This window comes from Oryzias latipes, chromosome 3, assembly GCF_053564925.1.
Source record: "Oryzias latipes strain Hd-rR chromosome 3, Olatipes_Hd-rR_3.1".
In the NCBI taxonomy this organism is placed as follows: Eukaryota; Metazoa; Chordata; class Actinopteri; order Beloniformes; family Adrianichthyidae; genus Oryzias; species Oryzias latipes.
The window spans coordinates 42,314,547-42,340,724 of NC_136239.1; the positions used below are offsets into that span (position 1 = coordinate 42,314,547).

The 26,178-nt window shown below is 56.6% G+C and overlaps 3 protein-coding genes across 10 annotated transcripts; 2 read left to right on the plus strand and 1 right to left on the minus strand.

Annotated features, from left to right (window-relative positions):
• Position 1: 1 nt before the first annotated feature.
• ccdc102a (coiled-coil domain containing 102A) lies at positions 2 to 12,505 on the plus strand. The gene is made up of 10 exons (XM_023953817.2): positions 2 to 142; positions 3,208 to 3,624; positions 3,693 to 3,965; positions 4,485 to 4,681; positions 9,540 to 9,648; positions 9,753 to 9,869; positions 9,941 to 10,150; positions 11,081 to 11,251; positions 11,322 to 11,425; positions 11,803 to 12,505. Exons 2-10 carry the CDS (start codon positions 3,256 to 3,258, stop codon positions 11,921 to 11,923), a joined length of 1,671 nt encoding a protein of 556 aa, XP_023809585.1. The 5' UTR covers positions 2 to 142; positions 3,208 to 3,255; the 3' UTR covers positions 11,924 to 12,505.
• Positions 12,506 to 12,966: 461 nt separating this feature from the next.
• On the plus strand, positions 12,967 to 22,371 carry pcsk6 (proprotein convertase subtilisin/kexin type 6). 7 transcript variants are annotated; one of them, XM_011493739.4, is made up of 21 exons: positions 12,967 to 13,338; positions 13,755 to 13,859; positions 13,995 to 14,105; positions 14,172 to 14,315; positions 14,393 to 14,469; positions 15,399 to 15,487; positions 16,630 to 16,802; positions 16,870 to 17,082; positions 17,149 to 17,249; positions 17,387 to 17,490; positions 17,561 to 17,678; positions 18,468 to 18,656; positions 18,844 to 18,980; positions 19,053 to 19,196; positions 19,482 to 19,584; positions 19,669 to 19,865; positions 20,829 to 20,916; positions 20,984 to 21,087; positions 21,157 to 21,286; positions 21,375 to 21,487; positions 21,563 to 22,371. In XM_011493739.4, the coding sequence occupies exons 1-21, from the start codon at positions 13,105 to 13,107 to the stop codon at positions 21,658 to 21,660; spliced, it is 2,772 nt and encodes a 923-aa protein (XP_011492041.1). In that variant the 5' UTR covers positions 12,967 to 13,104; the 3' UTR covers positions 21,661 to 22,371. The 7 variants fall into 7 exon arrangements, with proteins under 7 accessions (XP_011492041.1, XP_020556399.1, XP_020556400.1 ...); XM_020700740.3 differs by having other exon boundaries at positions 13,755 to 14,105; XM_020700741.3 differs by having other exon boundaries at positions 16,870 to 17,249.
• On the minus strand, positions 22,345 to 25,254 carry pop4 (POP4 homolog, ribonuclease P/MRP subunit). Of its 2 annotated transcripts, none has more exons than XM_011493741.4 (7): positions 25,113 to 25,254; positions 24,054 to 24,109; positions 23,755 to 23,984; positions 23,606 to 23,683; positions 23,481 to 23,539; positions 23,110 to 23,211; positions 22,345 to 22,883 (listed from the first exon to the last, which is right to left on the minus strand). In XM_011493741.4, the coding sequence occupies exons 1-7, from the start codon at positions 25,117 to 25,119 to the stop codon at positions 22,747 to 22,749; spliced, it is 669 nt and encodes a 222-aa protein (XP_011492043.1). In that variant the 5' UTR covers positions 25,120 to 25,254; the 3' UTR covers positions 22,345 to 22,746. The 2 variants fall into 2 exon arrangements, with proteins under 2 accessions (XP_011492043.1, XP_004085369.1); XM_004085321.5 differs by having other exon boundaries at positions 23,481 to 23,542.
• Positions 25,255 to 26,178: the final 924 nt, after the last annotated feature.

The following is a 26,178-nucleotide window of genomic DNA, read 5'->3' on the forward strand; positions in this document are numbered from 1 at the left end:
CCACAGACTGGGACCACCCCCTCCTGGGAGGAGGTCTTCTTCTTCCAGAGGAAAAACGGTAGAATCGAACCCGCGGCGGAAAAACGGCTCGACGCGGGCTTCCGCCGGTCAGACGGGACGTTTCAGCTCCGCTTCGGCTCAGGTTGGTGCTCTCTGCTTCCGCCGATGCCGCCGCGGTTTTCCGGACGAGTCTGGCCGCAGACCGACGACCCCGCAACCGGAGAGCGCGGCCGGGCGGGGTCAAAGGTTACTGTCAGGTGACGGCTGCGAGGCTCCAGCCTTTTGAGGAGCCCTGTTGCTCTGAAGAAGGACTCATCATCATTCCGGGTGAAGCTGGGGGGTTCTGGCGCCCCCCTCTGGGAGAGCCGCCGACAGGGCTGCACCCTGCATCCCTGCGGCCCCGGGCAGCCCCTACCGGGCAGCCCCCACTGGGGAGCCCCCACCAGGGCCCTCAGTGGAGGGCCAAGTCCTTGGCTACCATTTAATATATTTGTGTGCCCCCCCCCCCCTGCTATGTCTTCAGAGCCTTTGATCCTCCTGATGTTCTTCAAATCTACATTTATTCATCCCTTTTTATTTTATTCTGAAAATCCAGATTTGTTGTAGTCAGAGTTCTGCTCTGTCGTGACGACCATGAACGCATCGCTGGGCAGACTTCATCATGTTGGGCTTCGTACAGACACGCCCCCTCAATCCCTGCAGGTGAATGCCAGAGCCGACCCGACCCGCTGGAGCATTCAGAACCCAAAGGGGCGTGGCTTACATGCAGATGAAGGTGAATTGGGGATCTGGGCTGCAGCTCCTGCAGGAGCCCCCTCCAGCAGGAGCTGCAGCCTCCCCCCCAGCTTCCTTCCTCGGGGCTCCGGTCACCTATCTTTAGCTGCAGGACCCGGTAATTATGACCGCAGTCGTTTGGCTGGCGGTGCTCAGAGGGGCGGAGCCGGACGTCTGGGGCGGTTCCCGTCAGCAGCAGCTGCTGCTTCAGTCCATCTGCTCTCCAGATGTGGAGGGGGGGGGGGGGGGCGGCGGCTGTCAGGAGCCGCAGAGCAGCTTTTGTCCAACTGACCTCTAGAAACTGTGAGGGGGGGGTCATGTGAACGCCGAGCTGAGCAGCGAAAACATCGGAATGCAATGACCCCCCCCCCCCGCACGTGTTCTCTGTGAAGGCTTTTCTTAGGACCTTCCACCCCCCCAGATCTTCTCACACAGTAGTAAACCAACGCTCCTCGCCACGGCGTGGACCTTTTTCAGAGCGTTGTTCTCATCCCTCTGATCCATCAGGTCGCTAAACTACAATCTAATACTGGGAGGTTCTGCAGAACTTTGACCCGCTCTGCCGACAGCATTTTAGCCGATTAGCCTATTAGCCGCTGAGCTTCATTTATTCTGATCTGAGCCGCTAAAAAGCACAGCAATCCGTGTTTTTCTATGTTACCCGCAGCAACACGGCAGAGTTTCTCTTCGGTACCATCCTAAGTAGAAACTCAGTAGTTCATGTCTGATAACAACAGAACCAGCTGCTTCTAGCTGAGGTCTTCCTGTAGTTTTGTAGAGCTGCTCAAAGAGGCTCCATGTTCTCTGCTGCCAACTAGTGGTTGGAGGTTGAAGTGGACAACAAGAGGCAGACGCTGAAGGACGCTCAGAAATAAATAAATAAATCTGTTCCTGACAGCAATTTGAATCCATACAAGTGTCACCAAATGAACTATCGCCACATTTCACCTTATGGATATTTTCTAACACTCCTACATTAAAATAAGTGGAGCTATAAAGGACCTGCTATAGAAAAGTTTACATTATGTTCTTGCCAACAGTCCTGAAGACATTAGTGTGAAAGGGGCCGGACTTAAACGGGCTGAAGTGGGCGGGGCATGCTAACGCTCTTCATGCTACAGCACAGAAATCCAAGTGTTTGCTGGAAACCAGAGGAACAAATGTTTACGTCACGTCGGCCCGGTCCAGAGTCCGTCCCGCCCCAAAGCGGTTTCTCTGCTGCAGCTAGCATGTGACCACCGACCCAGCAACACGACCAAAACACGCATGACCTGGCAACGGATGCAGATCCAAAAGAGCCAGCAGAACCGGGCCTTCCCCTCCAGGACAGAAACCGTTCAGAACTCCATTCCTGACAAGAACACCAACTTGAAGACGCTAGAACCCGTTTTCATTTATGTGGATCATAAATATTTATATAGAACTGGTTGCAGTTTTCTGGTGTTTGAACTTCTACGCTTCAATTACAGCCTAGGTTCAGTGGAAGAACTATAGAATACTAGAAGTGTCACTTTTATTCTACTGTTGCACTTATTGGTGAGGTTTGAAGGCAGCCGAGGAAAATGGTCAAATTTATAGACGTAATTCAGCACCTCCTCAGGAGGTGCTGAATTACGTCTCCTCCTCGGGAGGAGCAGCCTAAGTCCACATGAACCCGCCTGGAGGGGCTTTGGGTTCTCATTGTTCAGACATAAACACAGGAACTGTTGCGGTGGGGGGGTTTCCTGTGTTTGACTGCAGGATCCTACAGACCTCCGAGCCAGAACCTCACATGCTGACTTCATTTCCTGGTGACACCCCCCCCCACCACCACCACCACCACCACCACCACCGCCCTCTGCCGGCGGGTGGAGGCGGGGCTCTAGCCTGTCTTGGCTCGGCTGCGGGAACCGGACCGTTGGGGTCATCCGACCGTGTCCTGAGCTCAGAGGGGAAGCTCCTCCCCCTTCCCCGTTCCTCCACCTCCTACCAGGAGAGGAGGAGGAAGGAGGGGCTGACGGAACCAGTCTGGATCAATCACGGTTTTCCTGATCCAGTCTGACGTTCTCCCTCAGACTGCAGATCCTCCAGGAGGTTCCTGCTGTTTGGACCCAGATGGATGGAGATCTTCAGAACCTTCTTACTGTTCTGTTGGACTCAGTTACCCAGAGTCCAACAACATCTTCCTCTGCAGAGCCATGTTCTCGTGTTCCTCCGGTTCTGTTTTAGCTTCTAAAGTTCTGCAATTCAGCTTTTCTGATCCCTGACCCGGCAGAACATCAGCTGCCAAAGAGAGGCGATAAATGGACTGTGACTCCACCCCTCGTGTGATGTCACCACCCTCACAAAGCCGACGTGTGAAAAGGATCAGAACCGCCGTCTGGATCTGGCTTGGTTCTGTTGTTGTGTCCCTTCCTGTGTCTGAGCTTAACGTGTGGTTCTGTTGGGTTTCAGCGCCCGAAGAGGACGATGCTCTCCTGAAGCCACACCCCCACAGCCGTCATGAACCACACCCCGAGCCCCCACCTGCCTGAGGGGGGGAAGGTGGCCGGAGGCGGTCTTCTGTGCAGTCTGGGTCTGGTTTCGGGTTCGGACCGCGGGGTCCGCTCCCCCGACAGCCTGGCCCACACCCCCAGCCCAACCGGAGAGACCCCCAGCTCCAGCCCCCCCCTGCTGCTGTCGCCGGGCCTGGGGAGCTTCGGGCTGGGCTCTCTGGGGGCCATGAGCGAGGGGGCGGGGGCCGACTGGGAGAGCAGGGAGGAGCTGAGGCTGCGGGAGCTGGAGGAGGCGCGGGCGCGGGCGGCGCAGATGGAGAAGACCATGAGGTGGTGGTCCGACTGCACCGCCAACTGGAGGGAGAAGTGGAGCAAGGTGAGCCCGGTTCTGGAGCAGCCGGCATTCTGGCTGGACTTCCCGCTCAGGGCCCGTTCTGGTTTCAGGTCCGTGCCGAGCGGAACCGAGCGCGGGACGAGATCCGGCAGCTGCGGCAGCGGCTGGACGCTCTCACCAAGGAGCTGAGCGGCGTGCGGCGGGAGCGGCAGGAGCTGTCCTCTGAGAACGACAGCCTGCGGCAGCAGGTGCTCCGCCTTACCGCCTCCCACCCCCACGCGGACAGCGGGCCAGACGGGGTCGGCGAGGCGCCGCCAGGATCCCCCGAGGCAGAACCAGTAAGAGACGGGGACCTGGACGGACAAACGGCGAGTCAGCAAAAGGTCAGGACTCATCGGGTTCTAACAGGCCGTGGCTGTTTACGGTTGGTGGGAGGGGCTTCAGGAACTGCAGCTCATGCATCCAATCGAAGAAAGACGGGAGCTGTGTGTGTGTGTGTGTGGGGGGTCAGATTTCTTACACAGATGCTTCAAACTGGTCTCACTAGATCTGAGGAATTAGACACAATATATCAGGCAGGGACAACACGAAGAAATAAAAGCACAAGATTGTCAAAATAAAAGCATGCCAAGCTGGAAGAAAATGCAAAAGGTCCGGTATCCGGTTCTGTGAGTGTCCTGATTCAGACTTTGAAGAACCCGAAGGAGGAAGCTCCTCCTCCTCCTCCTGACTTTTATGGAGCGAACCAACACAGAAATCGTCCTGTATTTGCTGGGGTTCTTCTCAGGTTCTGGTTCTGGTCCGGTATCACATGTTGGAAATAAGACCTTCAGTAAATGTGTTGACGAAGAGTTTTGAAGGTCCAGTTGAAGATCAGCACCTTCTTTCTGCTCCGCCCTCAGGACCTGGAGCTGCTGGAGTCCGTGCTGCGATCGGGGGTGAACCCCGCCGGCGCGCGCCCCCCCGCTGGTCCAAGCCGGCAGGAGCGCAATCGGCAGCTGTGGGAGGAGGTGAGCGGCGCCGAGGAGGACCCTGGAAAACTGAATGTGCTGCAGCTACGTCTGGACGAGTCCCAGAAGGTTCTGCTGAAAGAACGCGAGTGAGAGACAGGCGTCCACCTGCAGACCACACCCCCCCAAACACCTGAGTCACCTCCACCTGCACACCACACCCCCAAACACCTGACTCACCTCCACCTGCAGACCACTCCCCCAAACACCTGAGTCACCTCCACCTGCAGACCACACCCCCCCAAACACCTGAGTCACCTCCACCTGCAGACCACACCCCCCCAACACCTGACTCACGTCCACCTGCAGACCACTCCCCCAAACACCTGAGTCACCTCCACCTGCAGACCACACCCACAAAAACCAGACTCACTTCCACCTGCAGACCACACCCCCCAAACACCTGTGTCACCTCCACCTGCAGACCACACCCCCCCAACACCTGAGTCACCTCCACCTGCAGACCACACCCTCTCAACACCTGAGTCACCTCCACCTGCAGACCACACCCCCAAACACCTGACTCACCTCCACCTGCAGACCACACCCCCAAACACCTGACTCACCTCCACCTGCAGACCACACCCACAAAAACCAGACTCACTTCCACCTGCAGACCACACCCCCCAAACACCTGTGTCACCTCCACCTGCAGACCACACCCCCCCAACACCTGAGTCACCTCCACCTGCAGACCACACCCTCTCAACACCTGAGTCACCTCCACCTGCAGACCACACCCCCAAACACCTGACTCACCTCCACCTGCAGACCACACCCACAAACACCAGACTCACCTCCACCTGCAGACCACACCCCCCCAAACACCTGTGTCACCTCCACCTGCAGACCACACCCCCCAAACACCTGTGTCACCTCCACCTGCAGACCACACCCTCTCAACACCTGAGTCACCTCCACCTGCAGACCACACCCACAAACACCAGACTCACTTCCACCTGCAGACCACACCCCCAAACACCAGACTCACTTCCACCTGCAGACCACACCCCCAAACACCTGACTCACTTCCACCTGCAGACCACACCCCCAAACACCTGACTCACCTCCACCTACAGACCACACACCCCCAACACCTGACTCACTTCCACCTGCAGACCACACCCCCAAACACCTGACTCACCTCCACCTACAGACCACACACCCCCAACACCTGAGTCACCTCCACCTGCAGACCACACCCCCAAACACCTGACTCACCTCCACCTGCAGACCACACCCCCAACACCTGACTCACCTTCACCTGCAGACCACACCCCCAACACCTGACTCACCTCCACCTGCAGACCACACCCCCCCAACACCTGAGTCACCTCCACCTGCAGACCACACCCCCAAACACCTGACTCACCTCCACCTGCAGACCACACCCCCAACACCTGACTCACCTCCACCTGCAGACCACACCCCCAAACACCTGACTCACCTCCACCTGCAGACCACACCCCCCAACACCTGACTCACCTCCACCTGCAGACCACACCCCCAAACACCTGGGTCACTTCCACTTGCAGACCACACACCCCAACACCTGAGTCACCTCCACCTGCAGACCACACCCCCCAAACACCTGTGTCACCTCCACCTGCAGACCACACCCCCCCAACACCTGAGTCACCTCCACCTGCAGACCACACCCTCTCAACACCTGAGTCACCTCCACCTGCAGACCACACCCCCAAACACCTGACTCACCTCCACCTGCAGACCACACCCCCCCAACACCTGAGTCACCTCCACCTGCAGACCACACCCTCTCAACACCTGAGTCACCTCCACCTGCAGACCACACCCCCAAACACCTGACTCACCTCCACCTGCAGACCACACCCACAAACACCAGACTCACCTCCACCTGCAGACCACACCCCCCCAAACACCTGTGTTACCTCCACCTGCAGACCACACCCCCCAAACACCTGTGTCACCTCCACCTGCAGACCACACCCTCTCAACACCTGAGTCACCTCCACCTGCAGACCACACCCACAAACACCAGACTCACTTCCACCTGCAGACCACACCCCCAAACACCTGAGTCACCTCCACCTGCAGACCACCCCCCCCAACACCTGAGTCACCTCCACCTGCAGACCACCCCCCCAACACCTGAGTCACCTCCACCTGCAGACCACCCCCCCAACACCTGACTCACCTCCACCTGCAGACCACACCCCCCAACACCTGACTCACCTCCACCTGCAGACCACACCCCCCCAAACACCTGAGTCACCTCCACCTGCAGACCACACCCCCCAAACACCTGAGTCACCTCCACCTGCAGACCACACCCCCCAACACCTGACTCACCTCCACCTGCAGACCACACCCCCCAAACACCTGAGTCACCTCCACCTGCAGACCACACCCCCAAACGCCTGACTCACTTCCACCTGCGGACCACACCCCCCCAACACCTGAGTCACTTCCACCTGCAGACCACACCCCCCAAACACCTGAGTCACTTCCACCTGCAGACCACACCCCCCCAACACCTGAGTCACCTCCACCTGCAGACCACACCCCCCTAACACCTGAGTCACCTCCACCTGCAGACCACACCCCCAAACACCTGAGTCACCTCCACCTGCAGACCACACCCCCAAACACCTGAGTCACCTCCACCTGCAGACCACACCCCCCAACACCTGACTCACCTCCACCTGCAGACCACACCCCCCAAACACCTGAGTCACTTCCACCTGCAGACCACACCCCCCCAACACCTGAGTCACCTCCACCTGCAGACCACACCCCCCAACACCTGAGTCACCTCCACCTGCAGACCACACCCCCCTAACACCTGAGTCACCTCCACCTGCAGACCACACCCCCAAACACCTGAGTCACCTCCACCTGCAGACCACACCCCCCAACACCTGAGTCACCTCCACCTGCAGACCACACCCCCCAACACCTGACTCACCTCCACCTGCAGACCACACCCCCAAACACCTGAGTCACTTCCACCTGCAGACCACACCCCCAACACCTGAGTCACCTCCACCTGCAGACCACACCCCCAAACACCTGCCTCACCTCCACCTGCAGACCACACCCCCAAACACCTGAGTCACCTCCACCTGCAGACCACACCCCCCAACACCTGACTCACTTCCACCTGCAGACCACACCCCCCCAAACACCTGAGTCACCTCCACCTGCAGACCACACCCCCCAACACCTGACTCACCTCCACCTGCAGACCACACCCCCCAAACACCTGAGTCACCTCCACCTGCAGACCACACCCCCAAACGCCTGACTCACTTCCACCTGCAGACCACACCCCCCCAACACCTGAGTCACTTCCACCTGCAGACCACACCCCCCAAACACCTGAGTCACTTCCACCTGCAGACCACACCCCCCCAACACCTGAGTCACCTCCACCTGCAGACCACACCCCCCAACACCTGAGTCACCTCCACCTGCAGACCACACCCCCCTAACACCTGAGTCACCTCCACCTGCAGACCACACCCCCCAACACCTGAGTCACCTCCACCTGCAGACCACACCCCCCAACACCTGACTCACCTCCACCTGCAGACCACACCCCCAAACACCTGAGTCACTTCCACCTGCAGACCACACACCCCCAACACCTGAGTCACCTCCACCTGCAGACCACACCCCCAACACCTGAGTCACCTCCACCTGCAGACCACACCCCCAAACACCTGACTCACCTCCACCTGCAGACCACACCCCCCCAACACCTGAGTCACCTCCACCTGCAGACCACACCCCCAAACACCTGACTCACCTCCACCTGCAGACCACACCCCCCCAACACCTGAGTCACCTCCACCTGCAGACCACACCCCCAAACACCTGACTCACCTCCACCTGCAGACCACACCCCCCCAACACCTGAGTCACCTCCACCTGCAGACCACACCCTCTCAACACCTGAGTCACCTCCACCTGCAGACCACACCCCCAAACACCTGACTCACCTCCACCTGCAGACCACACCCCCCCAAACACCTGTGTCACCTCCACCTGCAGACCACACCCCCCAAACACCTGTGTCACCTCCACCTGCAGACCACACCCTCTCAACACCTGAGTCACCTCCACCTGCAGACCACACCCACAAACACCAGACTCACTTCCACCTGCAGACCACACCCCCAAACACCTGAGTCACCTCCACCTGCAGACCACCCCCCCCAACACCTGAGTCACCTCCACCTGCAGACCACCCCCCCAACACCTGACTCACCTCCACCTGCAGACCACACCCCCCAACACCTGACTCACCTCCACCTGCAGACCACACCCCCCCAAACACCTGAGTCACCTCCACCTGCAGACCACACCCCCCAAACACCTGAGTCACCTCCACCTGCAGACCACACCCCCCAACACCTGACTCACCTCCACCTGCAGACCACACCCCCCAAACACCTGAGTCACCTCCACCTGCAGACCACACCCCCAAACGCCTGACTCACTTCCACCTGCAGACCACACCCCCCCAACACCTGAGTCACTTCCACCTGCAGACCACACCCCCCAAACACCTGAGTCACTTCCACCTGCAGACCACACCCCCCCAACACCTGAGTCACCTCCACCTGCAGACCACACCCCCCAACACCTGAGTCACCTCCACCTGCAGACCACACCCCCCTAACACCTGAGTCACCTCCACCTGCAGACCACACCCCCAAACACCTGAGTCACCTCCACCTGCAGACCACAACCCCCAACACCTGAGTCACCTCCACCTGCAGACCACACCCCCCAACACCTGAGTCACCTCCACCTGCAGACCACACCCCCAACACCTGAGTCACCTCCACCTGCAGACCACACCCCCAACACCTGAGTCACCTCCACCTGCAGATCACACCCCCAAACACCTGACTCACCTCCACCTGCAGACCTCTGAAGCCTGTTTCTGTGTTCCTCCAGAGACAAGCTGGCTCTGAGCAAGAACATAGAAAAGCTGGAGGCTGAGCTCAGTCTGTGGAAGCTGAAGCACGAGGAACTCAGCAAGAGCAAGCAGGAGGTCCTGAAACAGGTGAGGAGAGGCAGCTGATGCTTCAGTTCTGCCCGGTTCTCCCTCCATAGAGCCTGAAAGCTTCGGTTCTACCGCTGGGTCACAAAGATTTCTTTACTCTGCAGCTGAACCTGCTGAAGGAAATCCATCAGGACGAGCTGGGCCGCATGTCTGAGGATCTGGAGGACGAGCTGGGGGCTCGGAGCAGCATGGACAAGAAGCTGGCGGAGCTGCGAGCAGAGGTGGGTGGGGTCGGGGCGCCTGCGTGTACTGGGTGGATGCATGTGAAGGTGGTGCTTCGGTTCTCCACCAGATGGAGCGGTTGCAGGTGGAAAACGCGGCGGAGTGGGGCCGCCGTGAGCGTTTGGAGACGGAGAAGCTGGCTCTGGAGCGGGACAACAAGAAGCTGAGGGCTCAGGTGGAGGACCTGGAGGAGCAGCTGACCAAGAAGCGGCGGCAGGCCGCCTCCGCCCTCGACTCCGACCTGAAGGCCATCCAGAGCGAGCTGTTTGAGAAGAACAAGGTGAGCCCGACGCCCTATCTCACCAAACTGTGAGTCATCTGTGACTCCGCCCCTCAGTGCGAACACCTTTGACTCCTGTCTGTGAACATTGATGCCATGATGTTGGATCAGAGTCTGTGAAACATCTCAGGTCCCCTCCACGTCCGGAGTCCGGCTTCATGTTTGTGGTTCTTGGTTGGTAAAAATTCCAATGAGGGTCAAAACGGTCGTTCCTTTAGAAGAGTTTGATGTGACAGGGCCCCCCCCTGAAGATCCCTCATCCCTGCAGAACCAGTTCAACAGAACCTTTTCGTTTCCCAAAGAGGAGCATCACTAGTCTGCTGCTCCAGAACTGTTCCTGCTAATGCTGCAGGGGCGTGCACGTGGGCGTGCACGTGGGCATGAAGCCATCATTCCGTCTCTGAACTTTCAGACATGAACTTCCTCTGCTGCTAAGATCACAGCTGAACCCCATCCTTCCAAAATCCAGAAGATCTAGAACAGCCCAGAGACGTAACCAAGTCTGACAGGAACCCACAGGAATGCTGAGAAGAACTGTGGAAATGTCCCGGGTTAGTCACCACGACGTGAACCCAGGAAATCAAACGACGCCGTCAAACGACGGCCGTGAAGATGGATTTGCTGCTGAAGTTTTTGTCGGTGCGTAAAAATGTTTGCTAATAAAGAACAATTATGATACGTTTTTATGGACGGACAACACTCCAGCAACAAACCTAACTTCATACGCAACCAGGACAAACTGCCAGGCAGAGCATGAAGGAACCGTAGAACCCTCTTTACTTGTTCTGCGCGTCCACACAGTTCCTCTGTGTTGTTGGTGGACGGGAACGGGATGGAACACCGCCACCTGCTGGGCGGAGGTGGACGCCTCTGGACGACACGAGGTTCTTCAGACGATGGTTGACGCAGGAACTTTCTTCGTCTTCACAGGAACTCGCGGATCTCCGTCATGTCCACACGAAGCTGAAGAAGCAGTTCCAGGAGAAGACCACCGAGCTGGCCCACGCCAACCGGCGGGTGGAGAGCCATGACGCCGAGGTGAAGAAGCTTCGTCTGCGGGTGGAGGAGCTGAAAAAGGAGCTGGGACAGGCGGAGGACGAGGTAGGAGAACCTCAGACCCCCTCCAGTCACCTGGATGCCGGAGACGTCTGAGATTCCTGGTTACTTTCAGCTGGACGAGTCCCACAACCAGACCAGGAAGCTGCAGAGGTCTCTGGACGAGCAGGTGGAGCAGGCGGAGAACCTGCAGGTCCAGCTGGAACACCTCCAGTCCAGGTCAGACACCCACATCCAAGCTTTCCTGTGACAGCAGATGGGTCTTCAGCAGAAAATCTTCCCCTCATGACGGTTCTGTGACGTTCCGTTCCGTCAGTGGTGGCTTCAGACCATCATCTTCTCATAGATTAGCTCTCTGCCGTCGTCAACTGATGATGACGGCAAATATTTCAGCCAATCACGAAGCTGCTTTTGATCTTAGGACAAGTGGGTGTGGCCTTAGTCAGAGGAAAGGACCGCCCATCTTTGCTTGTTGGTTACATTATCTGCACTTTGTTTGCTTCTTCTCCTGCATGGACCTGCTGACCTCCACCTGTCGAGGTCGTAGCAGACCCCCCCCCCCCTGTCCTCCTAACGTCCTGCTCTGTGTCCGTCAGGCTGCGGCGGCAGCAGCCCAGCCCCGCCCTCTTTGGGAAGATGAGATCCGCTCGCTTCAGTCCAGAAAACCCAGCGGGGCAAGGCAGCGATGAGGAGGAGGAGGAGCTACAGACGGCGTGAACTCTGACCCTTCTCCTGGAGGAGCTCTGCGGTGGGGTCAGAGGAACAGCCTCACCGCACAAACACTGCCACCTCCTGTGGGGGAGGGGCCGCGCCTCCGTCCTCTCCACCAGAATCCGTCTTTTGTTCACCAGAACAAAATCCAGTTCAGGGACCAACAGACTTTTCAGTTTTTGTTCATCACCCGCTGAGCGAGAGCAAAGAGGCTGAATGCTGAGCCGGCGTGTGACCGGCTAAGGTGCACTTAGCTAAATGCTACATTAGCTACAAAAAAGCGTCATAAACGATGAGTTTTCTGTTTTGTTTCTTTATTTCAATGGTGTTGAAATCAAACAGACGCCTTTGATTTTCTGTTCAAACATTTGTGAACATAAACCGTTGTTATAGCAATAAATAGTCTGTTTTTCATCATCACTGTCGCTTAGCAACAAGCTTCACCAATGCTGGAACGGGACCAAGACCTTTGTACCGACGGAGTCTGGAGTATGACCGTATTTATGTGGCTGTGGACTGTTTTTGTACACGTGAAGAACATGTTTAGCTTCGTGTTTTTGTATCCGCTTCATAAACTGAAGAAAGAAACGACTTTGTCTTTTCTGTCAAACGTCTGAGTTTGGAAATGTTTCCACTTAAATGTCTTGAAGGTCGGAGTTTATTGAGGTTCTAAATGCTGAACATTTAACCCTTGTGCTATCTTATGACCCCCCCCCCCCCCTTCCATTGAGGTGTTCTCCCTACCATGACAAAGTTGGATAAAGGTGGAAAGATTTCATGTAATCCATGGACACCAGTGAAGATCACAAATCATTGAAGAAAAAAGGTTCAGGGCACTGTCTAGTGGGTCTAGATGACCCAACTCCCAATGGTAAAGTGCCTAGGATAGTTACTGGAACCCCCCCCCCAGAAAGAACTGAAACACGGACCAATCACACTCCTGCTGTGTAGAATGTCCTCATGGGCTGAGATGGAAGCAGAGGAACGACCGAGGGAACATTTACAAAGGAGAACATGCAAACGCCACACAGAGAGAACCCAGTTGGGATTTGAACCAGGACCTTCTTGCTGTGATGTGAGCGTGCAGACCGCTACACCATCTTGCACTACTTGTGAGGAAACCTGCAGCTCCTCCTCAGATTCCTTTGATTAGGAGCTGCAGATGTTCCTCCCGGTTCCTCCGCCGGATGGGGGCTGGTTTTCGGGTGGAGGGGAACCTCCCCGTTCCTCAGCTGAGTGGAAACAGACGAGGAAGGTTAGCAGAAGACATGAGTCCGCTCCTGCTGCTCGTGCTCTGCAGCTCGGCCGTGGCGTCGGGGCGGAGGGACCGCTACACCAACCACTGGGCCGTCCAGATCCTCGGGGGTCCGGATCAGGCGGACGCGGTCGCAGCCAAGTATGGATACAGGAACCTGGGACAGGTACGGGTCTGTCACAGATCCTCGGAGGTTCCACCAGCCAGAGAGGAAGAGTGAGGAGAAAACGAGGAAGAAGAGGAAACATCCGGGAAAACCGACTTCAGAGACGCGTCATGAAACTTTTCCCTCAGCAAAGATTCACAGATGTTTCAGGACGAAGCTGAGAAGCTTCTGAAAACATCTCATACCTGACGTTAGTTTCTGATCAGCAGATGTGCAGCCGGCTTTTAGATCAGTTCCAGATTGTTAGTCTGTAAATAAAAAGGTTCAAAGTTGGTTTCTGAACATTAGAATGGGGGGGGGGGGGACTAACAGATTCCAGATTCTTGCAGCTCAGTCCAGCTGGACCCCCCCCCCTGCAGTTACAGCTGTGTGGGCGGAGCCGGATTCTCATTTTGCAGGTCTTTGTGTTTGGGCAGATCGGGGGTCTGCAGGACCTCTACCACTTCCACCACAGCAGGGTGGTCCGCAGAGCGACCCTCCCCCACAGGGGCCCCCACAGCCTCATCCACCTGGACGCACAGGTGAGACTCCAAACAGGCGGGGCGGGGCCGGATGGGGCTCCTCTCAGACCCGGTTCTTCAGAGTTGTGTGGACCAGCGGACACAAGCGTCTTCCTCCGTTTCCTGTCTGAACGGGTTCTTCCTCTTCCTCTGAAGGTGGCGTGGGCCCAGCAGCAGCTGGTCAAGCCAAGAGTGAAGAGGATCGCCCAAACAGACCCCGCCTTCCTCGGCTTCAATGACCCTAAATGGTCCAGCATGTGGTACATTGTAAGTGAGGTCCACCGCGGTTCCTCCTCCAAACGTCCCGATTCCTGACGCCTGTGGTTTCCTCAGAACTGTCAGGACGACGGCGGCCGCTGCCGCTCCGACATGAATGTTCTGGCGGCCTGGCAGAGGGGCTACACCGGCAGAAACGTGGTGGTCTCCATCCTGGACGACGGCATCGAGCGGAACCACCCTGACCTGAGCCAGAACTACGTAGGAACACCCTCCAGCATGGAGATCCAGGCAGGTTTGGGACACCAGAACCTTCCTCACCGGGCTTTGTTCTGCAGGATCATCTCGCAAGTTATGACATCAACGGGAACGACCACGACCCAACGCCACGTTACGACTCCCGCAACGAAAACGTGTAAGATGGACGGAGTCCTGCAGGGCTCTCCCTCAGGAACCGCTCAGGTTTCCCAGCTGCAGGTTCTGCTGGTGGGGGTGGGGCACAGGGGGCGGAGCTCCACGCTGCAGCATATTATTGGTTGAGGAGAACCTCCGTACTGTGGGCCGAACCCAAACACCTGACAGTGAAGGACGTTTACAGAACGTCCGTGGGCGGGGCTTCTGCTCAGATAAGGGAGGGGCAGCAGCATGACCCTAAGGGGTGGAGGGACGTCCAGCTGAACTTTGTGATGCAGGACGACTAAACCTAGAGCTTCTAGCGAGTATCTTAGTGACCACCTAGAGCAGGGGGGGCCCAGATGCAGGCCTGGGGGGCCGGTGTCCGGCATGTTTTCCAACCACCTGCCACTGAAGCTCCTTATTGGCTGAACTCACCTGATCAAGGTGATCAGCAGCAGATGAGGCAGAGATTCTGGAAAACCAGCAGGAGGCTGGCCCCCCAGGCCTGGATTTGGACCCCTGTTCTAGAGGAATCCTCTTCAGTCTAAACCGAGCTGGACTTCTGAGAAGCTCTCGGTCCCACCAGAACCAGAACACCAACCTCCACACAGATCCTGATCATGAAGGTCAAGCTGTGACCTGGGCGGGAAAGTGGAGCCGAGCGCTAACGGCTAATGCTAGCTGCACAGCAGACGCAAACTTCTGCTCCGTCGGTTCTGAAGGAATCAACATCAGAACAGACACGTTACCGCGGCGCTGGTCCAAACGCCACGTTCTCCTGGTTCCTCTGAGAGGAATGATTGACGGCTCTTCCCCGTGGAGCTCCTGAACATCTGATGCGTTAAAGAACTTCCTCAGAACCTTCTTCTGTGGCTCCATCTCCCGGTTCTGCCTGGACCCACGAGCCTCTGTGACGTCTGAGTTTCTGTTTCCTCTTTTCACATGGAGACATGGAACCAGGTGTGCGGGGGAGGTGGCAGCAGCGGCCAACAACTCGCAGTGCATCGTGGGAATCGCCTACAACGCTCACATCGGAGGTCAGTCCAGCCGCTGTTCTCCACACTTTGAAGGTTCCTGCTGCGCCTTTAGAACGCGGCGCCAAAGTTTCAGCAGAACCGGAATGGGTCCAGCTGAGCTGAAGGTCCGGGGAATCAGGTCCAGGTGAAACGTCTCCACTTCTTTCCTTCAGGTGTAAATGCTAACAAAAGGTAGAAACAGTGATGATGACGTCACAGTTGACCGTCAGTGAAGTCGCCACTGCTGCGGCCAGAATCCACACAGTTAGCCTTTCCAAACGCCAGGCCGTGGACAGAACCGACCAATGGCGTGCTCGCCGTTTTCCCTGACAAAGACCGAATCCACTCCATTAAAGGGGTTTCCGTCTATGATTGAAGAGTGGGTGGAGTCTGCTTTTGCGTCCAGACCAACACACAGCTGTTCTGCAGTGACATCACTGCCACGCCCCCAACGTTCCTTTGGCCTAGAGCAGAGGTGGGCACTGAGGGCCGCATTCCTGCATGTTTTCCAGCATACCCTGCTCTGGCATGTTCTAATTGGCTGGACACACCTGAACCAGGTAATCAGCCATGAGTAGGGCAAGACTATCTGGAAATCATGCAGACACACCGGCCCTCGAGGCCTGGAATTGCCCACCCCTGGCCTAGAGGCTGGTCTCTGCTCCTCGGTGGGTCTAAATAACCCCAGGGGGGAGCAGGACCGACCCGTACCTCAGACGGTCACGCCAGCGATGGCGAGCGAACAGCATCCTACAGGTTTAGTCCACATTGATGGTGAAGTAAAGTGTTCAGCCATTAGTGGGTGTTTTAGTGGGGATCTACGGCAAGCCAAAGAGGACAAGGTTTTCAAAAGGTCTCTTAAAGAAAGGCGTTTCATATTTTAAACATGGTCGATGGATGTTACAGAAGCTCCTCCCCCAGTGATTTAGGGAACAAAGAACCTTTTTTAATTTGAAAGGATTTTTCCAGATTAGAAGAAAGTTTTCATATTATTGTGAAAAACCTTGTTTCCTAAATGGGATGTTTTTCAGTCAGGAATCAAACTGCAGTTCTGTTGGTTGGATCCATGCAAAACCACTTCAGTAAGGTTCCCATCAGAACCAGAACCCGTGGTTCCGTTCGGGTTCCTCCAGCTGGTTCAGCGGCTGAACTGTTGCCTGCAGGGATTCGGATGCTGGATGGAGATGTGACCGACATCGTGGAGGCCAAATCCCTGGGGATCCGTCCGGACTACATCCACATCTACAGCGCCAGCTGGGGGCCGAAGGACGACGGCAGGACGGTGGACGGGCCGGGGCCCCTGACCAGGCAGGCCTTTGAACGAGGCATCCAGAAGGTCCTCTCTCGGGTCCGTCGGTGACGGAGGCTGTGGAGCCGGCGCTCATGGCTGCGTCTTCCTGCAGGGCCGCAGAGGCCTGGGCTCCATCTTCGTGTGGGCCGCGGGGAACGGGGGCCGCCAGGCGGACCACTGCTCGTGTGACGGCTACACCAGCAGCATCTACACCATCTCCGTGTCCAGCACCACCGAGAACGGGAACAGGCCGTGGTACCTGGAGGTCTGCAGCTCCATCATGGTCACCACCTACAGCAGCGGAGAGTTTCACGAGAGGAAGATCGTGAGTCCGCTTGGATTTGGACCAACAACCGCACCCTGGTGCTCACGCCGAGGCGATTCCCCGCAGGTAACCACGGATCTGTGGCAGCGCTGCACCGACGCTCACACCGGCACCTCCATCTCTGCTCCCATCGTGGCCGGAGTCATTGCTCTCGCCTTGGAGGCCAAGTGAGTCGTGTTCTGCGAGGAGGTCAGAGGTCGACTCGCTGAGCGTCAGATTTAAATCTCCTATCAGTGGCTGCTAGATTTGGGACAGGAAACCGGTCCGGAGCATCTGGGACCAGCTGCTTCTCTGCTTCCTGCAGTTTTCTGCTGAGCTGGAGGGACGTGCAGCACCTGCTGGTGAAGACGTCCAGACCCGCCCACCTGAAGGCCGAGGACTGGAAGACCAACGCTGCAGGACTCACAGGTGAGACTCCTCCCACCTCAGCTCTGGGCTGGAACCGTCTGAGCAGCAGAACTTTGCCGCTCTGTCTCAGTCAGTCACCTGTACGGCTTCGGCTTGGTGGACGCCGACGCCATGGTGATGGAGGCCAGGAGGTGGAGGCCCGTTCCTCCTCAGCACACCTGCAGTCAGGTGTCAGGGCGGCGCAGCAGGTGAGCAGAACAGACCCCCCCCCCCCTCCCGTTCTTTAGAAAGAGCAGAACCATCTGCAGCTGCTGCTTCAGAACTTCATTGTAGCTGGTTCCTTCAAACCCAGATTAAAGCTCTCTGGTCCTGGTACTGGTCCTAGTCCTGATCCAATCCTGGTCTGGTCTTGGTCTGATCCTGATCCAATCCTAGTCTGGTCTGGTCCAGTCCTGATCCAATCCTGGTCTAGTCCTGGTCTGATCCTGGTCCATCCTGTTCTGGTCTGATCCTGGTCCAGTCCTGGTCTTGTCCTGGTCTGGTCCTGGTCCAGTCCTCATCCAATCCTGGTCTGGTCTGGTCCTGATCCTGGTCCAATCCTGGTCTGGCCTGTTCTTGTCTGGTCCTGGCCCAATCCTGGTCTGGTCCTGGTCCAGCCCTGGTCCTGGTCTGGTCTAGTCCTGGTCTGCTCCTGGTCCAGTCCTGGTCTGGTCTGGTCCTGGTCTAGTCCTGGTTCAGTCCTGGTCCAATCCTGGTCTGGTCTGGTCCATTCCTGGTCCTGGTCTGGTCTGGTCCAGTCCTGGTCCTGGTCTGGGGTCCTGGTCCAGGTTGTTTCACGTTTGGCTGTTTTTTCTTTTCCTCTAAAACGTTATAACCTTTTCCGGGTCGTCTCCTCGTCTGGATGTGCTGCTCAAACAGACGTTTGGCCTCATTCTTCTCCTTTGGTTGGATTGACGCCGTTGGCGTGTGAAGTTCTCGTGTGGTGACCAGGAACCGGAAAGGAGCTGCAGAATGAAAACGGGTCATCCGTGTTCCAGGCACATCCATGCAGGACTGCGCCTGAACAGCAGCATCACCACGTCTGGATGTTCAGGAGACCCTCAGCAGCACGTCCAGCACCTGGAGCACGTGGTCGTCAAGGTGCTGCTGCTTCATCCACGACGAGGAGACCTGGAGATGGAGCTCATCTCTCCGGCTGGAACGAGATCCCAGCTGCTGGCCAGAAGGTGAGACGGGAACCGGATCTGAAGTCCTCCAGAACGCGGCTCCACCGGTTCAACGCTGCGGTGGACGGCAGCTGGAACATCATCTGCTTGTCTGAAGATCCTCTGGGTTTCATGATCCTGGGACTTGGAGCCCTCCACGGACCTCTCCAGGGCTTGCGGTGAGGGTCTCTCTGATCTTCTTCCTCAGGTTACTGGACAGCTCCAGCGAGGGCTTCAGGAACTGGGAGTTCATGACCGTCCACTTCTGGGCTGAGACTCCAAACGGTACGTGGACCCTGGAGGTCAAAGACACTCCATCCAAACTCCGCAACCTAGAAGTTTTGGGTAAGAGCTGCGGGCCTCACATCCAAACTATTATCATCATCATCATCATCATCATTGATCTCATGTCAACAGGAAACCTGAAGGAATGGACTTTGATCCTTTATGGTACCTCTCAGAGTCTGTACCAGGACCCTACTGCTCCTCCCCCTCGTTCAGGAGAGCTGGAGATCCCGGAGGAGCCAGAGGAGGAAGAGGAAGAGGAGAAAGAGTACAACGGTGAGAAAACTGATGAAGTGATCAAAGGTGTTCAGTCAAAGACAGCCCCCACCTTCTGCCTCTCTATTTGAAGCAAACCAGGAAGTCCTGAGGTGATCATGCGAGTCTATCCAAACAGGAATGTATCGTCTGCATAGAGTTACACTCTGTGCTTTCAGATTCCACCTCCTCCAGTTTTCTGAGTCACACTTTAAATTCAGAGAGGACACATTGATCTGTCGTCTCAGCTGTTGCTTGGTGAGTTTGGACTGACTCGAGGGGATGATGGGAACTGTTCTGATCCAGGCTCGTGCCACAGAGAATGTGGAGATCGGGGCTGTGATGGACCAGCAGCGGAGCACTGCCTGAGCTGCAGCCACTTCAGTCTGGCCAGCTTGAAACGAGGCAGGTAAGAGAAAAAATGAAGGTGGAGTTCTTACCTGTTGAGCTGGGACGGTCCTGACTGACTCTGCTCCCCTTCCTGCGGTTGAAGAACCTGCGTTCTCCAGTGTCCACGGGGAACCTACAAGAACGAGACGTCCCGCCTCTGCCGGCGCTGCTTCAGAGGCTGTGAGACCTGCGACGGACAGTCGGCGAGGGACTGCCTGTCCTGCAGGAGAGGCCTGTACCTAAACCTTCTCACCTCCAGCTGCTTGGACACCTGCCCCCCCGGGACTTTCCCAGATGAAAGTGAGTATGCAGCAGGGCTGAAACGTGGCTCCAGAACTGCAGGCAGATGTGGTTCTGACACTGGATAACATTGGATGATGAAGAGGAGGTGAAGGAGTCTGTGATGATCATGGAGACCTGGGCTCAGGAGAAGATCTGAGGATGTTTGATGCTTCCATCCTGCTCATTATCTGCTTCTTCCACACATGCAGGTCTGCAACCATCTTCCTGTCCTAAGATCGACGTTAGGAGGCTGGTTCTGAGGACCCTGTATGGACAGAACCATGACCTCACATCCAGACCATACCTACTGGGTTCAGTCCTCTGGTGTAGAACCTTAGTGAGGACTACTGAACCGCCATGTTCCTCAGTGAGATGTTTTTAACCTGAGACCGGCAGGGACCCACCAGGGGGTCTGAACCGCTTCAGCCTAAAGCCGCTGTAGACCTTCTTGAGTTAGAGTTCCAACTACTGACAGGGTTCTTGGTCCCGCCCATTCCTGGAAAGAATCTGTTGTCACGTCCAACCAAGATGGGGCTTTGAATGGTCCCAAAACCAGCTGCAGGTCACATGACCACAGCGTTGGTCCATCTCTAAAGGAACTGCTCGGTACCATCACTGGTCCCAGAACCTCATCCAGTCTCCGGTTTCATCTGCAGAACTTCCTTTTCCTCTCCGACCGTCTGCTCAGGAACGTTCTGCTCCGAGTCGTGGTGATTCCACAGGAACCATCCGTCCGTCGTTATTCCGACATCTTCATCTTCTGATTTGTCTTCTCACTGAACATGGAAACTTCTCTAGTAATCAGGATTTTACCGTAAAAATCCGGTGATTTCACCGAGTTCTACCAACTAACTCCAAAACTTGAACGTTGATGTTTAGAAAGACAATATTTTCCTTCTTCACTTTGATGAAGATGAAGGCCTCTGTGACGCTCTTCCTTCAGGCTGATGGCGGCTCTGGGTTCTAACATCTGTGTTGCAGGTCAGCGGCGCTGCGTGGAGTGTCACGCCAGCTGCATGGAATGTGTCCAACATCCAGACGTGTGCACGGCCTGTCACCATGGTTACAGGTACATGAAGACCACCTCCGGGCTGTGAGCCTGTGAGGAGCAGCCGGTAACGGCCCGTTCGCTTCAGTCTGGCAGGGATGGCGTGCGTCCCCGAGTGCGGCGGCGGGACCTTCTTCCACGTGGAGGAGCTGCGCTGCCGCTCCTGCCACTCCTCCTGCAGGACGTGCTCAGGTGTGGGAGCCGCAGGAACCTCCTGGCGCGTCAGCGCGGCCTCCGGGCTCTGACCTCACTGTGTTTCAGGGCCGGGGGCGGAGCAGTGTCTGCGCTGCGCGGAGGGCTACCTGCAGCAGGAGTGGGGGTGTGTCCAGGTGTGCTCGCCGGGGTTTTACGCGGGAGAGGCGGCGGGACTCCCTCATCAGATCTGTACCAGGTGGGTGAGCAGTGCAGATCCTGCAGGAGAGGGGTTCTGGTTCCCCAGTTCTGGTTCCGCGTCTGCAGTTCTGGTTCCTCTGCTTTAGGTGTGAAGAAAACTGCCTGAGCTGCAGTGGACCCAGAAGCAGCTGCAGCAAATGCAAGGCGGGCTTCAGTCTGATCAGCAGAACCTGCCTGAAGAACGCGTCCTGCAGCAACGGTAAGTCCACCTTCACCTGAGGAACCTGCTGCAGAAGCTCCTCCCCCTTACAGATGAAAGCTATACTGTCTGCAGCAGATGAAGTCTTCTGTGAGATGGTGAAGACCAACCGCCTTTGCCACAGGAAGTTCTACCGGCAGTTCTGCTGCCGCACCTGCCTGATGAACGCCTGAGCGAGCAGAACCTCCAGAACCGCAGCAGCAGACCACAGAAGGACAAACTCCCATGTGAAGATCCCACACAGACGCCGTCCTCCAGAGACCAGCAGACTGAGCTGCTTCCTGCAGAGCCTCTGCTGCTCATTGGTGGCTGTGGAAATGGAGGCGGGGCCTCTGTGGCGATGGGTGGGGCTTAGACGCTGCAAAGGCAGACGTCTCCCTTTGGATGATGGATGCTACTGCATCCAGAACATCTGTAGAGGCTTGGTTCTGCAGCTGCTGTTCCTGTTAGAAGATCCCTGCAGGAACCAAGATTTCAAAATAAAGTTCCTGTTTAACCCTTGTGCTATCTTAGATGACCCCCCCCTTCCATTGAAATGTTCTCCCTACCATGACAAAGGTGGATAAAGGTGGAAAGATTTCATATAATCCATGGACACCAGTGAAGATCACAAATCATTGAAGAAAAAAGGTTCAGAGCTCTGTCTAGTGGGTCTAGATGACCCCACTCCCAATGGTAAAGTGCCTAGGATAGAAGAAGGGTTAAGACAAACAGGAACCCCGAAGGAACCGTTTCCTGTCCCGTCACAAGCATTCGGACCTTTGTGCAACTGAGCCGAGCACAAAACAGGCTGCATCGTCTTTCTGGGGGTTACCATGGCAACCCTGTGTGGAGGGGCGGAGTCTTCAGTTGTATCATTATCAAATAAACAGATGTGAGCTTTATTTTTGTCTGCACATTTAAAGTCATTGAACAAAAACGCCAACAAGAGTAAAACGTGCACACACTGTAAAACGTGCACGCTCTGCTAGGCGGAGCTCGTCTTGGTCCTCACAGGTGGGTGTCGTCACAGGTGTCGTCACAGGTGTCGTCACAGGTGTCGTCACAGGTGGGTGTCGTCGCAGGTGGGTGTCGTCACGGGTGGGTGTCGTCGCAGGTGGGTGTCGTCACAGGTGGGTGTCCTTTCTAACCCAGAAGCTGCATCTTCAGTCTGAGACCAAAAGATCATCAAGACTGCTCAACAACCCTTCAAAATAAAAGCCCATCACAGCTCGCTCTGCGGCTGCAGTTCCTCTGACGTCCAGTGGGAGGAGCCTCTGTCACAGGTCGATGCTGCCGTGAACTTTGAACTTCTTGGCAGAGCGCTCGCTGGCTCGCTGCTCAAACCTGCTGCCATAGATGTGCGAGACGAAGCCGTTGACCTCCACAGAAAACACGCTGTTCCTCTTAGGGATCACTGCGGAGACAGGAAGTGACATCACAGTGGCGTCACCACACCTTGCCAGCAGACACCAGCTTTCCTGTGAAAGCTCCAGTGACGAGATGAGATGGAAGGAAGTCTGAAACCGTCCACAAATGCAAAGCTCCAAACTCCTGAGGAGCTGTCCGGGTTCCTGCAGAACCGCCTCCTCGGGTTCTCCTCGGGTCCGACACCTCAGAACCTGAAGGAGCTACTCCCTCACCTTTCAGGCGGTCCTCTCTGGTGATGATCTTGAAGACGTGCTTGAACTCCTGCAGCAGGATCCCCGACTGCCCCACATACGACGGGCATTTGGACCGGACCACTGCGGAACAGAGACACGGACGATTCTTCTGAGTTCTGGGGCAGGAGGAAGACCGAGCATCTCTCAGAACCGGATCTCCATCATGACGAAGCAGAACCCCGAAGCCTCAGCGCCTCAGCTCCAGGCTGAAGGAGGTTCTTCTGACTCAAAGAGCCTCCATGTTCTCCGAGAAGAACGTTCTTCTACATCTCCCGCTGCTGAGTTCAGAGGTTCTACCCTCAGAGTCCTGCTGGTCTGAACCGGCCTCCAGCCTGACAGGTGGAACTGACCTGTGATGATGGCGCCGTGGAGGTCCGCCTTCAGCAGCTTCTGCTGCACAAACTGAGGACTGCTGGAAGAAGCAGAGACTCAGCGCTCGGTTCTGCTGGAGGAGACGTGGAACCTGCCGGCTTACCATGTTGGTTTGAGTCCGGCGCACAGGTCCAGGACGTACCGCCTCCAGAGGTCATGCAGAGGCAGGAAGAGCTCGTACCTGCGGAGGAAACCACACGCGGTGAAGCGGCGCCGGCCGGGAGCGGCTGGACGGGAGCGGTCCACACCAACCTCTGGTGTTCTGGTCTGATCTGGAAGACCTTCAGGGCCTTCTTCTGCTGCGCGGTGAGCCCTTTGGCTCTCTTGCTGCTCCTCTTGGTCTTCTGCTTCTTGGGCCTGGCGTAGCCCAGGATCACGGCCTTGTGGGTCAGCAGGTTCTTCAGGTCGTGGTTGCCGGGCCGCTGGAGGCTGCTGCCCAGAAAGGCCTCCGTGAACGCTGCCGCCTTGGAGCCGCTCTGAGGCTGGAGAGGAGAGGAAGTTATTCCAGAAGAGACGTCTCCGCTCAGAAGATCCTGCAGACGCCTCCTGACCTCCACCCCCAGGACCTTCAACAGCTCCCGGGGTAGCGGGGCTCGAACCAGCGCCTCTGTGGAGGAACACAAACAGGTTTGAGCTCATCCAGGACTCTAGAACTCTTCTACGCCTCAGCGAGTCCGGACAGCAGGAACCTTCCTGGACTTCCGGGCTGAAAACCACAGAACGTCTGCTGACTTGGTTTTTGATTTGAAATGGTTGATTTCAAGCAATCAAACCAGAATAATCCACAAAAACATTACAATCAGCAGTTATACATTCATACAAAGACGTATCAAACTGAGGATAATTAGACATCAAACTAAATATTGCTTTAAAGGGAGGAGAATAAATTTATATAATCCTGTTCTTCCGTCACCATTTTATCACATGATTTATCATCATCCGGTTCCGGTTCAGACCGAATTAAGAATCCTTAGGCATCAATAAATCACACGACAAACAGGAATGACTTAAAAAATGATGTAAAAAATAATGTTTTAGAGATCAACATGGCACGGTTCTTCAGCTGGATCCACCGTGATCTGTTCCTCTGATGGATCCGTTCCTGATCCTGAACACAGATCCATCTTCATCTCAGACACATTTGCTGGTTTCTTCATCTGAAGGTTCCTCCCTGAACCCTGTTCAATGTTCCCTGACCTTCATGAGGACCGACGCGAGGCTGGCTGGACGTTGGTGTTCTGGTTACAGGAGGAGGAAGAGGAGGAGGAAGAGGAGCTTCTCCACCTGCTGGCTGGAAACTTCTCAGAAGTCCAGCTCTGTCCGAGGAGACTGGGTTAGTTCTGCAGGAGAACCGCAGAACCCTGGACGTTTGGTTGAGGGTTAAGTAACCAGTAAAAACTGTTTCTTTGTTGTCATGACAACCAGCGGAACTAATGCTGGACACAGAACAAATATAAAAAGAGAACAAACTTAAGTTCTACCAGCGGATGTCGGAACCAACAACAGAACCCGCAGTTCATCCGACAAAGCTGCACGTGCCAGGCAGCGCGTGCGCTGGGAAAGATGCAACGAGAACTTTCCGCTCTTTTCCCTGTGAAAACATCACTCACCCTCCATGGAGACCGGAGCCACGAGGAAACAAAAAACACGAGAATCTGTCAGAAGAAACTGTTTTCAGCCAAACTCCAACGAACTTCCTGCTTCGCTATCCCACCTTGATGCCGCGCTCACGCGAGCTACAGCGCCCCGCGTGGCCTGGAGGCGGAAACACAGCTCCGACGACAGAAACGGCTTCAAACATTGTTTTTATGCAAATCAGTCCTTCAGAGGTCTGACAGCGGGGCAGGTTCAGGCAGGATGGAGCCAAACCTGCAGGATTCTACCCTGAATGCCTCCATGCAGACCCGCCTCCATGCAGACGCCCCTCCACGCAGACGCGCCTCCACGCAAACGCGTCTTCACGCAGACGCGCCTCCACGCAAACGCGTCTCCACGCAGACGCGCCTCCACGCAGACGCCCCTCCACGCAGACGCGCCTCCACGCAAACGCGTCTTCACGCAGACGCGCCTCCACATAGACGCCCCTCCACGCAGGCCCGCCTTCATACAGACGCGCCTCCATGCAGACGCGCCTCCACGCAGACGCGCCTCCACGCAAACGCCCCTCCACGCAGACGCCCCTCCACGCAGACGCGCCTCCACGCAGATGCGCCTCCACGCAGATGCGCCTCCACGCAGACGCGTCTCCACGCAGACGCGCCTCCGTACAGACTCGCCTTCAGACAGACGCGCTTCCACGCAGACGCGCCTCCACGCAGACGCGCCTCCACGCAGACGCCCCTCCACGCAGACGCGCCTCCACGCAGACGCGCCTCCACGCAGACGCGCCTCCACGCAGACGCGCCTCCACGCAGACGCCCCTCCACGCAGACGCGCCTCCACGCAGACGCGCCTCCACGCAGACGCGTCTCCACGCAGACGCGCCTCCGTACAGACTCGCCTCCACGCAGACGCGCCTCCACGCAGACGCGCCTCCACGCAGACGCGCCTCCGTACAGACCCGCCTTCAGACAGACGCGCCTCCACGCAAACGCGCCTCCACGCAGACGCGCCTCCGTACAGACCCGCCTTCAGACAGACGCGCCTCCACGCAGACGCGCCTACACGCAAACGCGT

Coding starts and splice junctions, on each gene's coding strand:
- ccdc102a (XM_023953817.2), top strand. CDS start 3,256: ATGAACCACACCCCGAGCCCCCACCTGCCTGAGGGGGGGAAGGTGGCC. Junction 10,151..11,080: donor AGCTGTTTGAGAAGAACAAG/GTGAGCCCGACG, acceptor TCGTCTTCACAG/GAACTCGCGGATCTCCGTCA. Junction 11,426..11,802: donor CTGGAACACCTCCAGTCCAG/GTCAGACACCCA, acceptor TGTGTCCGTCAG/GCTGCGGCGGCAGCAGCCCA.
- pcsk6 (XM_020700737.3), top strand. CDS start 13,105: ATGGGGGCTGGTTTTCGGGTGGAGGGGAACCTCCCCGTTCCTCAGCTG. Junction 18,657..18,843: donor TCCCAGCTGCTGGCCAGAAG/GTGAGACGGGAA, acceptor CTTCTTCCTCAG/GTTACTGGACAGCTCCAGCG. Junction 18,981..19,052: donor CCGCAACCTAGAAGTTTTGG/GTAAGAGCTGCG, acceptor TCATGTCAACAG/GAAACCTGAAGGAATGGACT.
- pop4 (XM_004085321.5), bottom strand. Junction 23,684..23,754: donor ATCAGACCAGAACACCAGAG/GTTGGTGTGGAC, acceptor TTTCCTCCGCAG/GTACGAGCTCTTCCTGCCTC. Junction 23,212..23,480: donor CCACGGCGCCATCATCACAG/GTCAGTTCCACC, acceptor TCTGTTCCGCAG/TGGTCCGGTCCAAATGCCCG.